The 15,000-nt window shown below is 38.0% G+C and overlaps 1 protein-coding gene across 1 annotated transcript in view; it reads right to left on the reverse strand.

Moving 5' to 3' along the window:
- The window catches only part of BCL11A (BAF chromatin remodeling complex subunit BCL11A), a 359,617-nt gene extending 346,124 nt beyond the window's left edge, over positions 1-13,493 (reverse strand). Inside the window, exons 1-2 of the mRNA XM_044054948.1 lie at positions 13,142-13,493; positions 7,631-7,960 (exon numbers count right to left, since the gene is read on the reverse strand). Of these exons, the coding sequence (XP_043910883.1) occupies positions 7,631-7,960; positions 13,142-13,196 (385 nt within the window). The 5' untranslated portion in view covers positions 13,197-13,493. The remainder of the gene's footprint in view (positions 1-7,630; positions 7,961-13,141) is intronic.
- Positions 13,494-15,000: the final 1,507 nt, after the last annotated feature.

The raw sequence follows: 15,000 nt of genomic DNA on the forward strand, positions 1-15,000 counted from the left end.
AGGACATTTAGATGCCCAACTGGGTTCACACCTAAGGAGTGCTCTGAGGGTCAGTAAATCTGCCCCCATTGTAAAGGTGAATGAAGAACACATACCCCTACAGGGACTGAAGTTAACCCTAACCCATTCACCACCATCTAACCGCCCTGTGCCAAAACAGCCTTATGACAACTTCAGAATGAGAAATCAGCTCAGAGATGCCAAGGAAGTAGCATTCTATGATCTCAGATACACTGTGTGTTGTATGAAAAATGTGCACTGCGTATGAAAGTAATTTGTCAGTATAACAGGGAACAGTAAGCAACTGCTGCCTGCACTTTGTGTACTCTTTACATTGTAAACTAGCAGCCTTCTTCATGTTTTAAAAATCACAAACACTCTACCTTGTGTGCTGCGAAACTCTCTACAAGGAAAGCAACAATGACAAAATCAGCAGATGTAAACAGGTTTTGTTTATTAACTAAAACAACTGTTTTGTTCCAGGTTTTTGAGCAATAACATTAAAGATTATCCTCTGTATAAGTCTGGCTAAATGGATTTATTTTGCTTTTAAGTTCTGACAAGAAAGTACTCAACAACTGTTTTGTGTACTGGGTACGAGTGTTTGTCTACTACAAACACCAGCAGGATTACAGATGCAAATGTAATGTACATTAAAGGTTTAGCAGTTTACCAGTAATAACAGCCATATGAGTATATCGAGAAGGTTTGTTCGCTGCTTTTTCTGCTGTGAATGCTAGCAGTAATAGAATAGCTTTTAGAAAATACTAACATTGCAATACCTTGAACATGTCAGAATGGAATACAGGTTTTAACCATAATTATATTCAAATGGAAGCTGTCTTTTCTTTTTTCCTCCTTTGATGTTCCTCAACTTCTAATTAGAAATAAATCAGTACAGTTCCCCCTGTTCTTCTCCTGTTTCTGGAATGATCTAATCATTCAGTATAATCTCTTATTATTCTCAGCAGCCACTGCACTCTACAGTAATACAATGTGCTGAACAGTGCTTCAGACTATGGTCATATTACAGTATTTCTGTCAAATAGGTGTTCAGCATTTCCATACCTATACACATAACAACGTGAATATTTTAGTGGCAGGTCCTGATGCAGTTACCAAGTCAATAACTCAGAAATGTGCTGTCTTCACAGCTCTGCACTAATGTACTGTACTACAAACTCCAGCTACAAGCCATAATATAAAACAATGCATTATTTCTAGGTAACCCAATAGCATGGAATATGAAACAAACAATAAGAATTAGCTATTTTCTCTCTCCACATCATAAGTTATCAAGCCTCTCATCAAATACAGAAAACTGGTATCCCCATGACACACACAAACACACACACACACATGCTACTATGTTAATGCCATTTCATGATTACCTCAAAACTACAGTGTACCACAAGTTATGACAGAATTCAAATCAACTGTTATAAAGCTCTTTCTCTACAAAATCAAAATCCTAACAATAAAGATAGTTTTATTTTGCAACTGCAATATTTAGGAAAAACATTACTATCTTAATTATACCTGACATTTTATATTTGAAAAAAATACAGTATTTGTCTTTTAAGATCATACAAACCTAAATAATTTCCCAAAAAAAAATTACATTTATTTTCCCTTATGCAACTCTAATATAAAGACAGGCTTAATTAACTCTTATGGTTAATAAAAAATATCACTGCAGTTTTGTTACTTAAATCTGTTACTGATTATCAGTAATTCAAGCACATTCGTTATTCTGCATGCCTTGGTCATAACAGTGGCACTGTTATATTCAGTCCGTTACCTCTATCCATTCTCAAAGCAAAGCACCTGAGATCCTGAAGCATCCATATCATTTCTGTGTAAAAGCTCTTTTCAAATCTGAATGGCCCCCCGGCTATAAGTCACCTCCCCATTTATAAATTTCTGTAAAATGGAAACATACTCACAGGTCTGCCTATATACTAAAGTGAATTTATAATATTGCTGCAACATTTACATTTTGTAAAACAGAAAATAAAAGAGAGTACAGCCATATATAATGTGTGTTCTATAGTGGATTTTAAAAAATGCAAAGGTATTTTTCCTTTGTAGGTTCAGAAATATATGCATTCTTATGGACAGATCAACAGACTGATATACAGCATACAGACATAGATTTTATACACAGACACACACACACACACACACACACACACACACACACACACACACACACACATCTATATACACATATACATTACGCACATACATATGCACACATGCATGCATCCACACATACATATCTATATATCTATATATATTTATATATATATATATATATATATATATATATATATATATATATGTACATCCGGGAAATACATTTCTTTTTTTATTCTGATGCACAGAAAGAGTATGAATGGTGTTTTTTTTTTAAAAAACTCAAAGTACACACATTTGTTACTCTAAAGGTGTCACTGTTTAGAAATGTAACCAATATCTACTTGATAGCAATGACCAGAAAATTAAGACTGTGCTTTTGAGCAATGTTTTTCACTTAAAAATGATAAAAACTAAAAATATACTGATGATCTTGCAGCCATAATCACAATAAATCTCCAAAATGCTGCAGCAAAAGGTAGACGGAAAAGTGCTTACAGACTGTACAAAGCCCTGGCACCATGCCACCAATGTGCAGTTTAGCATAAAATACCTTCTTATTTTGATACAGTAGTTAGTCATAGCATCAAGTAAAAGCAAACAGCCCTTGGAAATAAATCTACTCTTTCAGCAGCAGTCTGTTAAGCACCCTACAATGTAAGCAAATTGAAGGGCTTCAAAAAGCAAACACATAATCATTTCATTCTGAGCATGTTATGTATAATATTTAGAAAGCCAACTAAAAATCTAGTTCCATTTTTCACTACATGCACGCACGCATGCACACACACACACACACACACACACAGACACACACAAACACATGCATGTACACGCGCACACACAGCCACATGCATGCATACACACACACATATGCACCCACATGCATGCGTGCATACACACACACACACACACACACACACATACCCACATGCATGCATACACACACACACACACATACACACCCACATGCCTGCACACACACACACCCACATGCATACACACACACACACACACACACACACACACACACATGCATGCATACACACACACACACACACACACACACACACACCCACATGCATGCATATACACACACACACACACACACATACATGCACACAAACATATATACACTTAAATCCTCAGATCTTTGGTATAAATTACAAAAATCTACAGTAGCAGTATGAAAAGCTACCAATAACTTTATTCTTGAGACTTTTGACATGAAATATCTTGTTTTGTTCTTTACCTCTAGCTTTCATCCTTGATTTAAGAGATCAATAAACTTTAACACTTTCATTCAATGTCTAGGTTGCAAGCACTGCTGTAAAACAGAAAATAAAAGAGAGTACAATCTCCTGTTTGACTAAACAATCATTTCATTTTGCAAGGATTAAAACATTGCATCCAGAGAAGTAGGATGTGTTCGCTTGAGTAGTGTAGGAATCCCTTTTAAACGTTAAGGTATCCCTAATACTATGCAGTAAATGGGCTGCTAATGCAGTAATGTATGTTAGTAATTAATTAGTTAATAATTAATGTATGTTAGTAATTAATTCATTAATAATGGTGACGCCGTATTACTTGAAATCTGGGTTATTATATACTGAGTAGGCCAGTTTTAGTACTACTAAAATAAAACCTATAAGCAGAGAATGCATGTTTTGAATATCTGATATTTTAAATTCTAATGTAAACAGTCATACAGAATTACGAGTATTTAAGTATTAAGAACAATACAGAGGAAAAATTTTAATATGCACCTCTCATCTCAGTAATCTTATTTCCATAGTAATTCTACTGCCATTTTAAAACATCTGCTAATGCAATTCTATTCTTTATAAACTCTACCTGTTAAATCGTGTGTGTAAATTACATGTTGTCTGTCTCAAAACGTTGTCACCTTCACAAAAACAGATGGTCCATTACAGTAATTTGCACAAGCAAAAATAATTCAAAAATAATTTAGGTAACAGTATTTCTGAATTCCTTATACAGACAGATAAATATATAGACAGATATGTTATCTAAATATATATATATATATATATATATATATATATATATATAGAGAGAGAGAGAGAGAAAGGCAGATAATTACATATATATATATATATATATATATATATATATATATATATATAAATAGACATCTAAGTGGATATGCAGACATGTACACATACACACATGCCTGCATGTGGGAGGGTGCACTACAGCATTCCAAATATTATTCCAATTTGATGCATTTGTAATTCTTTAGAAACAGAATAAGGACTGAATAAACAACAACAGAAGGGCATACAATGATGGATCAGTACCTAGCAAATTAATTATTTGCACACTTGCTGGTGAAAGTACATTTATTAAACCTCTGATGGAATCAAAGGTCCTCTGCTCATTTTATTATTCTAAACCTTAATATTAAAAGAGTGTGCAAATTTCAGGATCAAGACAGTTTTCTTCCAAAATGTAATAAACTAAAATGAATCAAAAGATAAGAAAATATTACCCCATGATGTGGAGGCACCTACAGATTTTCACATGATGAGTGTGAATTATGACATCACTCATTATGCATAATTCTCATGTGCTCCTTATTATCAGTGTAACAGAAAAAGGTAGCGCCTTTATTCTTTGTTTTGCATGTGTGCGCTCAGCGGGAAGATTTTTAAGTTTCTTTCATTTCTAATGCATTATTAAAACACCTTTCCATTTAGTAAGAAAATGCAAATGAAATAGGAAACATCAGCTAGGCATTACTTTTTTTTACATTTTATTCACTTGCACATTTGTCACGGCATCTTTAGCAACCAAATAATTTGCACACTTCTGGCACCCAGCTCAATGGAAAAGGAAAGGGAGAGACACATTGGAGAAAAGAAATGTGGTAGCCAAGCCTCACATCAGGGCCATTTGTTTTCTACACACACACACACACACACACACACACACACACACACACACACACACACACACACACACACATATCATAATTAGAGAATGCACATTGATGTGTCAGTGTAACAGTTCAAATTTTTCATGGCATTATTACAGTACTTACATATTTTGTTAAAGCCACAGTTTGAGCTTCCAGAGCTCTATTTAAGTATCATGAATGAATGAAACAAGTGTAATTCATAAAGTAAAAGAGAACTAAAATCTTTTGGGACTAGCCACAAATTCATTATACGATCTGAATATGGGATCAGTCCAAGAGTCGTTCAGTTTTATTATAATCTCTGGCCAACAACATCAACTCAACAGGGGGTGGGGGTGAATGTGGTTCAATCCTAAAGATTTATCAGTTTGACATACTTTTTCTACACCATTATTCAAAGCCATAGGGTAACTTGCAAACTCCAAATTTTAAAAAGGCTCATAGACCTAAAAACACATTTAAGTAAATATAAACTTTTAATCTAAAATGCTCCTTCCACAAGACTGCATGCAGGGAGTATATCTACTAATACATTGCCTATATAGGACCAAGCCTAGAGGGAGTGACTTTAATTCTTTCGTTCTTGCTAGATGCTGCATTTTGCCTTTTAAACAATGAAGCTCAACATGTAAATATGATAGTATACTGTATAAACTGAAATACATTTAAGCAGCTTCTGCAAGGATCACAGTTATCATTGTTGCATTCTATAGTTATCTTCATTTTCCTTCACAGCCTTAAGATAGCACAAGAAAATAATCACAGTCTGCTGTGACAGTAAAAATGATATTATGCAATACAGCAATATAAGTCACGTCATCAGAATGAAAGCCTTATTGGTAAGAATCGTTTTCCATAGCAAAATCATGCCACTGACTGATAGATTGATTGAAGTATGTGCTACCTTCAAAATTTGAGAAGCAAAAAAGTCACTGAGATTCCACATAATTAGAAATGCCTAGCTTACTTTTATGAGCTGTCTGCCACTAAAGAAAGTGTCAGGTGACATCTGACATATTACTGTTTTTCTCCACCAAATCCACTATAAAGCTGCTGAGTTACAAAATAAACAAACAAAACAGAAGAACTATAAAACTGGACTCTGTACATAACATTTTAAAGGATAAATACAATGCCCTAGACTGCATCATCTCTTGCAGTTTTAGTTTAATGTGCAGCCATAATGTGCATTCAATGAACTAAAAAGATCCTACCTTCTGTTTAGTCTTCTAACATTCAGCTACAAAGCACGCCAGTGACTAGAATTAGCCTAAAAATTTCAATTTGATAATACTACCCCATGCCAGATTTAGTCCAGAAAATTCATATCATATACAAATTTTTCACCTAATTATAGAATGCAAAACGCTGACTACACTACTAAGTCTGCCTCCTTTCATAACTGTAAACATTTTAATTTCATTTGTTTTCTGAGTACACCATTTACAATTTATGTACTAGAAAGTGAAAATCTGTGTCAAACATTTATAAGGGTGATATGTGGTTCTGTAAACCACAAAGAAAATCAAGATACAGCTGTCAAAACCACATCAGAGAAAACAGAAAGAACACAGAGAGAGACATTTATCGTTTGCCTGAGAAGGCAGGCTGCAGAGAGCTGCCTTTTCTGTCAAACCAACCTTTTGAAATTTCTAACATGCCCTTAAACTTTTTGGATAAGTATGTCTCTTTGCTTCAGCAACTGCCCTCTCTACTCTGGCCTGGCCAGTTGAAAATGGCATCTTAAAGTCAAGGTCGGTGGTGTCACTTTGCCATGGGGCTGTGTTTAATTACAGCCCAAGTGCTGACAGCCAGTATGGATATGAGGCTCGCTGCAGCTCAATTAACTCTTTCACTGCTACAGTAACTCTAAACATAATATCCAGATCATATTGTACAGAGAGAAAAATCAGTGTTACAGGCACAACAAAGAACTCTTTAAATGATGCATTGGGAAAAACAGAAACTCAGTGTGGTCACATTCCTTAGGCTTAACTTAATCAGCATGTTTGCCTGCACATTTGTTTAGCTTCAAGTTAATTTAAACTTTGTCTAATTACAGATTATTACTGTTACATTATTTCTGCTTTATGTAATTCAGGTGTCATGTTAGTTTCATCTTGCAGAAAGTCGTGACATGTAAGTGAGAGGACTATATGACCTTGCAAACTTGGATATTTTGTCATCAGTGTAAAAGGCAGGAAGCATTTTGTTATAAGAAAAAACTATCTGCCAAACCTTTTTGAGCACATAATTCAGATGAATGTGTTCTATATACAATTAAACTTAAATGTAACTCGGTGATTCAGGTTTCATGCTCATGATTGATAACTCCCTTGTTCATAGAGCTTTATACCTCCCAAACTGAACTGGTTTACAGGTACCTGTCATCATTGAATAATAGTCCTCTGAATATAATGCTAGTAACAGGAGTATAAAATACTGGTTTGTTAGCTAATATGTAAAAATCTAACACTGCCTATAAAACCCTCAGGCACTACCCTTCACTTAGAAAAGTAAAGACAGCATGCATGCACTTGTGGTATTTACCTGCTATATTTTCCTGCTTAGGACAAATTCCTCTGGATGACGTAGACAAACAGTCATCATCCTCTGGTGTAACCTGAATGCCAACTTCCACAGGATTGGTTGCTTTCCTTAGTTCACTTGGTGATGGTGAAGGTGGCTTATCCACAACTTTGTCCATGCAGATGCTGCCATTGCATTGTTTCCGTTTGTGCTCAATAAAAATAAGTATGTCCCCCAATGGGAAAGTTATCTGACACTGGCCACAGGTCAGGAGGTCGTGGTCCCCTTCTGGTGCTCCCAATGTACCATGCTCAGGTTCATCATCTGTAAGAAGACTGTCAATGGCTTCGGCTGGAACATGAAAAACAACACATAAGCAAAACTGAAAGCTTAAAGGAAATCCAGGATGCAGTTATATACATTATGCTAAAATTCAACAAGGTATGTTAAAACATTTCAACAATAAAACAAGTCTCTCAGAGCCATAGTTGGATTACATTTTTATATACTGCAGTTTAATGTTTACTGCAGTCATATGCTAATACGTAAACAAACTGTCAGCATAAGAGTTGTCAGTGTTAACTTGCATTCTGACTCATTCAAAACAGTGTTCACAGAATACTTTTCATAAGAAGAATGTATCAAAATCACACTGCATTTCCTGTAGCGTTCCATCAGATTTCACTCTTTATAGGTATAAATAACCTCCCTAGCAAATAGGCATTTTAAACAAGCATGCAAAAATGTACACACGTGTGCGTGGGCGCACATACACACATACACACACATTTCTGTATACATAAAAGCACAGCTTTGCCACTGTAAATCAAAATACTTCTTGAATCATTCTGCGCTTGCTTTAACAACTCTTCTAAGTTTTTTTTTTTTTTTTATGTTTAACCAGAAGTCACGTTCCCCACATTACCATCTTTTCTAATTTTACAATTTTGAGACAAAGTACCCCTACTGTATTTGCATGCAAAATTAAATGTGCCAAAGATATATGCACCACAGTCCCGTATGAACAGAATCAGTATATTCTATTAATAGGCAAAAGGAAGGGACAAATAGTTTCATCTAAGTTGCTAAATATCCTCCCACATGACATGAACACAATGCCAATGGAGGTCATACCTCCAATGCATGTTTAACTATGATGTAAGAAAAGCCTATCACCTCTCAGATAATAGGTTTCATATTTCAATACTTAAACTTCAGTGCAGTTTAAGGGGTGGGGTGCTTCATTCCTATACTGTTGTACTTTGCATAAGACATTAGAATGAAACTCCATATGCCTGATCTGTTGTTAACTTTTCATGGTCTCATGTGGCGGTATAATATCCCACAACAACTATTTTAAAAAGTAAGTGAAATTCTCCAGTTTCCTGACCAAATCTCTTCTAGTCAGAATGAATATCAGCGTTGATCTCCCCGGAAAAAGGGCAGATTACACTGGGACCAACTTGAGCAACAAAAAATAAAATAAGCAACCAAATGCTGTATTTTACACTCATCACTGTTAATCTGAAATCTGCAATTATATTGAATAATCAGTTACACAAAAATCTGAATCAAATATACTTCTAATAATAGTGCTAATACTGGAAAAGCAAATGAACAAACAAAAAAGCTCTTCAGAGCAATAAACAGAAAGGAACACAATTGCGATTTTATCACGTGATAGAATAATATATTGAAATGGTTAAAATGTAAGACCTTATTTAGCAAGCTACCAATTTCAAATTTTAATGAACTTTAAGCCATAGAGAATCAAAAAATAGATTTTAATTTAACTTCAGAATATTGAAACAGACTGGCAGACTGCATGACTGAGGTGATCTGTAGGCATTATTTGTTATAGCGGCTCCAAGATCTAGTACTTAATGGAAGATCTGGAGTAAGTCCCAGATGTACAGAGCAGAACAGCACTGGAAGCAAAGCAAGACATATCTTCTGTACTTCTGCATCAATTTGGAAACAGTCTCAAAAATCTTCATTTGTTTCATCTAGTATGCTGTACGGGGAGACCACATATACAAGGATATGAAAATGTTGCCAAACAGTCGATTGTATATATCTCTAGTATCAAAAGTAAAACCAAATACATGACTGTGAGATGCCTTCTTAAAAAATTGTAAATCAGAGACAACTCTGAAAGGCTGACCAGAAAAAGATGCGTATGCATGACTATACATGCCTATGTCGGCATGTGTGTCTCTCTGTCCGTGCCTGTGTTTACAAACAGTAGGGGCTCTCTGTTTAAAATGTTATGATACTGGACAAACTGGTTTAAAATGAAAGTAAAAATATAAGTGTGTGGTTCATTACAGTAGAAATTAAGTATTGTCTAAAGCTAAGGAAATTAATATGTTGTATCCATGAACTTTAAATGTACAGATGTCCTGAACTGAAAGGTGCTTTAAAAACACACACACACGCACAAACACACGCCATGGTTAGCACTTGTGAACACTGTCCGGCATCAACTCGTTTCTACCTGCACACAAAACTGACAAGAAGCCATACATCTGCAACTGGCGAAAGCTTCAGTCCTACAGATGTCATGAACAGACAGATGCAGAGTTCATCCTATCTGCACGATATGGCTTGCAGCAACAAATTGCTGGGAAAAACAAGGGATGTGCAAACCTATACCTACATAAACCTTTGTCACTGGTGCTTTCTTGCAAGCTTTATCCTTCCGTATCCCACTCTCACCCCTATGACTGCAACTATTTAATGAAGAATTCATTGGTTGTTACACCTTCAACACTCGGGTAGGCTACAGCAGAATGGAGTCCAAAAGGCTTAAAAATAAGGTCATCGCTGGAGGCGCTTTCACAAAGATGATGGTTATATTTACTGCGGAAACACTAGAATCCACTTTCTTTACTTTTTAGGGAGGTGCATGATTTCTTACCATGTATGACAATTACCGATGCCACAGTCTAAGAAGTTGAGTAGCCTTACAAGGCTGAAAGGTTATATTACTACGGGTGTTAGTCCTTGGGGTTTACAAATCCAGGGTTCAAAGGAATTACATACAAAGGGAACGCGACGAGAAGAGATTAGACATCTGTAGACACGTGGGTGTCAAACAAGGAAATTTTCACTTGCAAAACAGGAACCGTTGTTAAGAAGTAGTCACTCTCCAAAACAGACGCAGACAATAAAATGTGCATGTTTCTAATAAGAATATAAAATGGGCACAATGATTCCCTGAATTCAATGTCGTTGCGTTTTGCCTATAGGGCGGTGAGCAGCTATTCCTGACAAAATCTCACTTTTAAAAAATCTACAAATATGTCAGTCATTAAATATAAGAAAATCGTGTCTGCGTCCATTTAATCTTTAATTGATGTGTAAGCTTTGCTAAGGGTGAAACTATGTAAATATGACAGAAAAAAACGGTGCCACTAATCATGATAAGCACAGTTTACAAAATAAGATCACGCCCTGCAATAAACAGTTCAAAAACACAAGCAAACACCGTTTACCTTTCTGACTAAAATAACCACATGTCTGATTTCCTTCTTAAAATAGGAGACTTAACAGTGCGCTCCGTTTCCCCAAAGTCTGAGCTGCTGGGGTCTTAAGTTGCTGGAGAGCGCGTCAGGTTCAAGTTCACCCTGGTTTCTGATCTTCTTCTGCCTCCTAGCGACCAAACATCCTTTTCAAAACAGCACTTCGTGTGTGTCACAGCAGCAATGCCAGCAATACTTTCCAGCTCACTACTTTACCTCCATGGCACTGACAGCAGCTACGCACAGTTCCCTTTTCAATGGATTCATCCTTCAGCAACTTATCTCCAACAAAACACTTGCTTAACTGCTCATCATGCTCAAAAGCAATTTATTTCAGCAAACACCCCCTCACCGATGCACAGCAGTTTATTACTCCGGCCAAAAACCGATTACATGGTGCTCCTAGTTACTATCCAGCAAAAGACCGTTCTATTTTACAACACTTGAGTTTCATGTTTACAAGTCAACAAAAGAAGCAGCTCCTTTTCCCTCAGCATGGAAACACCCCTTCCTGACATAGCAGAGCAGCATTCTGGGGACGTCTTCTAAAGTTCCACTGCTGAATCTCTGTTAAAATAGTACTATTTATTTTAAAAATAGCAGGCTGTCTCACTAACAGCAGCCCCCACCCCACCACCACTACCACTGCCTTTTTTGTTGCTAATTGTAGTAATATTAAACACATATATGAACGTGATGTCTGTGACGATTAATCAGAATTTGTAAATATAAAAATAGATGTTCGTCGAGATTATCACAACAGTTCAACAAAATATTAAGGAATGTCCATAATATTGTTTCAATTTCCCAAGCTGAAGTCCAAAGCAAGGCGTCACCTCACAGAACGAAGGCCGATTCTTGGAAACTTGCTGCCTTGCATTCCTCACGTGTTCCGCAGAACTAGAAATGCCATGCAGGTTCAACTGCAAAGAAAGTTATTTGTTAGAAATTTCATGCAGCCAAGCTTCGACTCTTCCAAAACTGCAGCTTCTTCTGTCACCAGCAGCTCATATTCTTGTATTTACGACCACTTGGCAAACGTAGCAGGCGATCTGTAAACATGAGAGGCGCTTTAAACGTAAAATATTGCTTTGTCATAAAATAATTCTAAAACACTTCGACAACGCTGAACTATTTGGGTTTTATCTGAGGCTGTTTTACCGATTATTATTTTCTGGGACTACTGTTGGCAGGAGGTTCCGCACACGCTGTGCTTGTAAACATTCAGACACGAGATTTTTCCCAATCAAAATCCACTTCCACTTTTTGAAAATCTTCCAAAAAATGGAGAGAGAGCGAAAGAGAGAGAGAGAGGAGGGAATTCCACTCTCATGCAACACTTAAACAGAGCAATTTTTTAATCAGCAGGTTTTAGTGGTAAAGCAGCGGCGAGCTAGCGGAAGGTACGACCGAGGAGAGTCAGTGTTTTCTGCACTTCCAGCAGCTGCCTTTGGGTGACGGCTCAAGGCACGGAGGGCACATGAGGCATAACCAGAAGTGACCACTGCACTGCAAGACCAAGAGAAAGAGACAAGAGCACTCAGTCAGAGACCCGTGACCCTAGCAAGAAACACTTAACTAAAAGTCACTGTAAGGTATTCACTGACGGGATCCACAGACAACCTGACTCAGTCCAGATCGTCCACTGCCTGAGCGCTGCCCTCTGCACAGTCGCCCCCTTCGCATCGGCTGGAGCTCCCTCGGACCCCGCGCGCCATGCTGTGCCTCGCGCTGGGTACTGCAAACCTGTGCTCGTGCAACGGTCAACACCTTGCGCACCTCCCAGGCACTCGCTGACCTCGTCCTCCTGTACCCACTACACAGTCCTCCTGTTCACAAGTCGAGTTTTGCTTCTCTTTTGAAATTTCTGTTGTGCTGCACAGTGAATAGTAGCCCTGCTGGAAAGTGAAGGAAATGTTTGTTTCCCATCCAAGTAGCCATGTGCTGATAATCCTTATTAACATTATTACTACTAATGATGATCATTACTGCATTAAATATTACTTACGTGAAAATTCCCGTTTGCTTAAGTGCTGGGGTTTGCCTTGCTTGCGGCGTGACATGGTGGTTGGTAGCGGTGACGGCGGTGGCGGCTGCGAGCTCGGTTCACATCGGGAGAGCCGGGTTAGAAAGAAGGAGACTCCAGAGAAAATATCTTCATCAATGCCTTTGACATCCAAAATAAATTAGAAATAATACAAAGATGGCGCAGGGAAGATGGATTGTGGGATAGCCGTCATGGCTTTTAAAAAAAAGAGAGAGAGGGAGAGCGAGAGAGATGAAAAAAATGGCAAAAGCCCCCCTGAGCTGCAAGTTCAAGTGCGGACGTGACGTCCCTGCGAACTTGAACGTCAGGAGATGGATGGACAGAGACATCGAAAACATGGGCAGGGCACAGACAGAGAGGAGGAGGCAACGGCAATGTGAAGCCAATGGCCAGTGATCGGGGGCTGGACATAGAAAGTGGAAAAGGAGAAGCCAATGACCAGTGCTGGGGGCTGGACATCAGCCACATCGGCGGGGAAACAGCTAGTCCTGCAATGTGCAGACCACTGGCCAAGGCGATCAAGGGTGACAGGGGAAAGTGCAAAAGGGCAGTCAGGGCAGGAGCGGTCAGAGAGCAAAAGTAAAAAATGCCTGGGGAAGGAAGAAGACAAAGGGAGAGATAGAATAACACAACAGTGGAACATATGTAACCTGGTGATCCTTGGACGCCTGCCAAGACAACAGTTACAATAAACCAGCAGGTACAGAGCTAGCCAAGAGGGCAAGGAGCAAGGTGAGTGAGTGGTGAGTGAGTGAGTGAGTCAGAGAGAGAGAGGCAGGGTCATCGATTCTCACCTTAAAAGTCCACTTGCACTTTCCAGCATAGCTTGTGAATTAGCAACTGAGGTGTCCAGCTGGTCCGATTTAACAGGGTCACGATCTAATTTTAGAAGATATTATCTGCTTAGTCCGGTGGAAAATATATTGATACCGGCACACAACGATGTGAGCACTTCATACTTCCAGGGACGCCGGCAAACTGTAGTCTCAAGTTTTTTCAGAGTATTCAAAGTTTTTTTTTGTCTGTCTAAGGAACTGTAGGTATTGACTGAAATGTATACACACAAAGACACTGTACTTCCATTTATGACTGAAGCACACATTTCAAAGACATGTTGTTAACGCATCTTTGTAGACAAGACAAGTGAGATATAATGCAGTTGCATTTTTATCAGCAGCGCAGAGGTAACTTCAGACAGGAAATATCTGGATACTTTCACCCCAAGGTAGTTTACTGTCAAATCCCTAAAGATGTTTGTGAGTGGCTGGTCTAAAATGTAGTTAAAACTACACCTGCATTGCTTGAGTTACACTAACAGAAAGATCGGGTACGTTGAAGCATTCTCATGCCTTTTACGATTCACTTTCTCAAATGGATGAAAGCAGTAAAGGTGACGACTCAGGTTGACATAAACATCCAATAAAGTAGGAGAAAATGTACTGGGACAAAAATGCGCTGAATGCACACGGGCCTTACGCCAGTGTGAAAATAACTAATTGTTGCGGACAATGACAAATGCATTACATTCAGTATTGCAATATGAAGTATGAAGACCAACCTGTTCCCTTACAAACAGACGTGCACAGTCCGAAGGCTCTCGAGACGGGAATGTGCGCGTGGCAATGCCTGCATTAATTACTCTGGTTTGAACGACGCTGTCTCTTTAAAAAGCTATGAGTCTACTCAGGGACTAAACCAGGTATTTTCCCCACTATTTTTCCAACATGCTTAAAGCTCATTTTATTTAAACTACATAGCAATAGCACCCCCTACATAAAGAGCACGTATCTGCTAAGACGCATATCTGCATATCAACCAGG

Source organism: Protopterus annectens, chromosome 1.part2, assembly GCF_019279795.1.
Source record: "Protopterus annectens isolate FY-2018-M chromosome 1.part2, PAN1.0, whole genome shotgun sequence".
Lineage (NCBI taxonomy): Eukaryota > Metazoa > Chordata > Ceratodontiformes > Protopteridae > Protopterus > Protopterus annectens.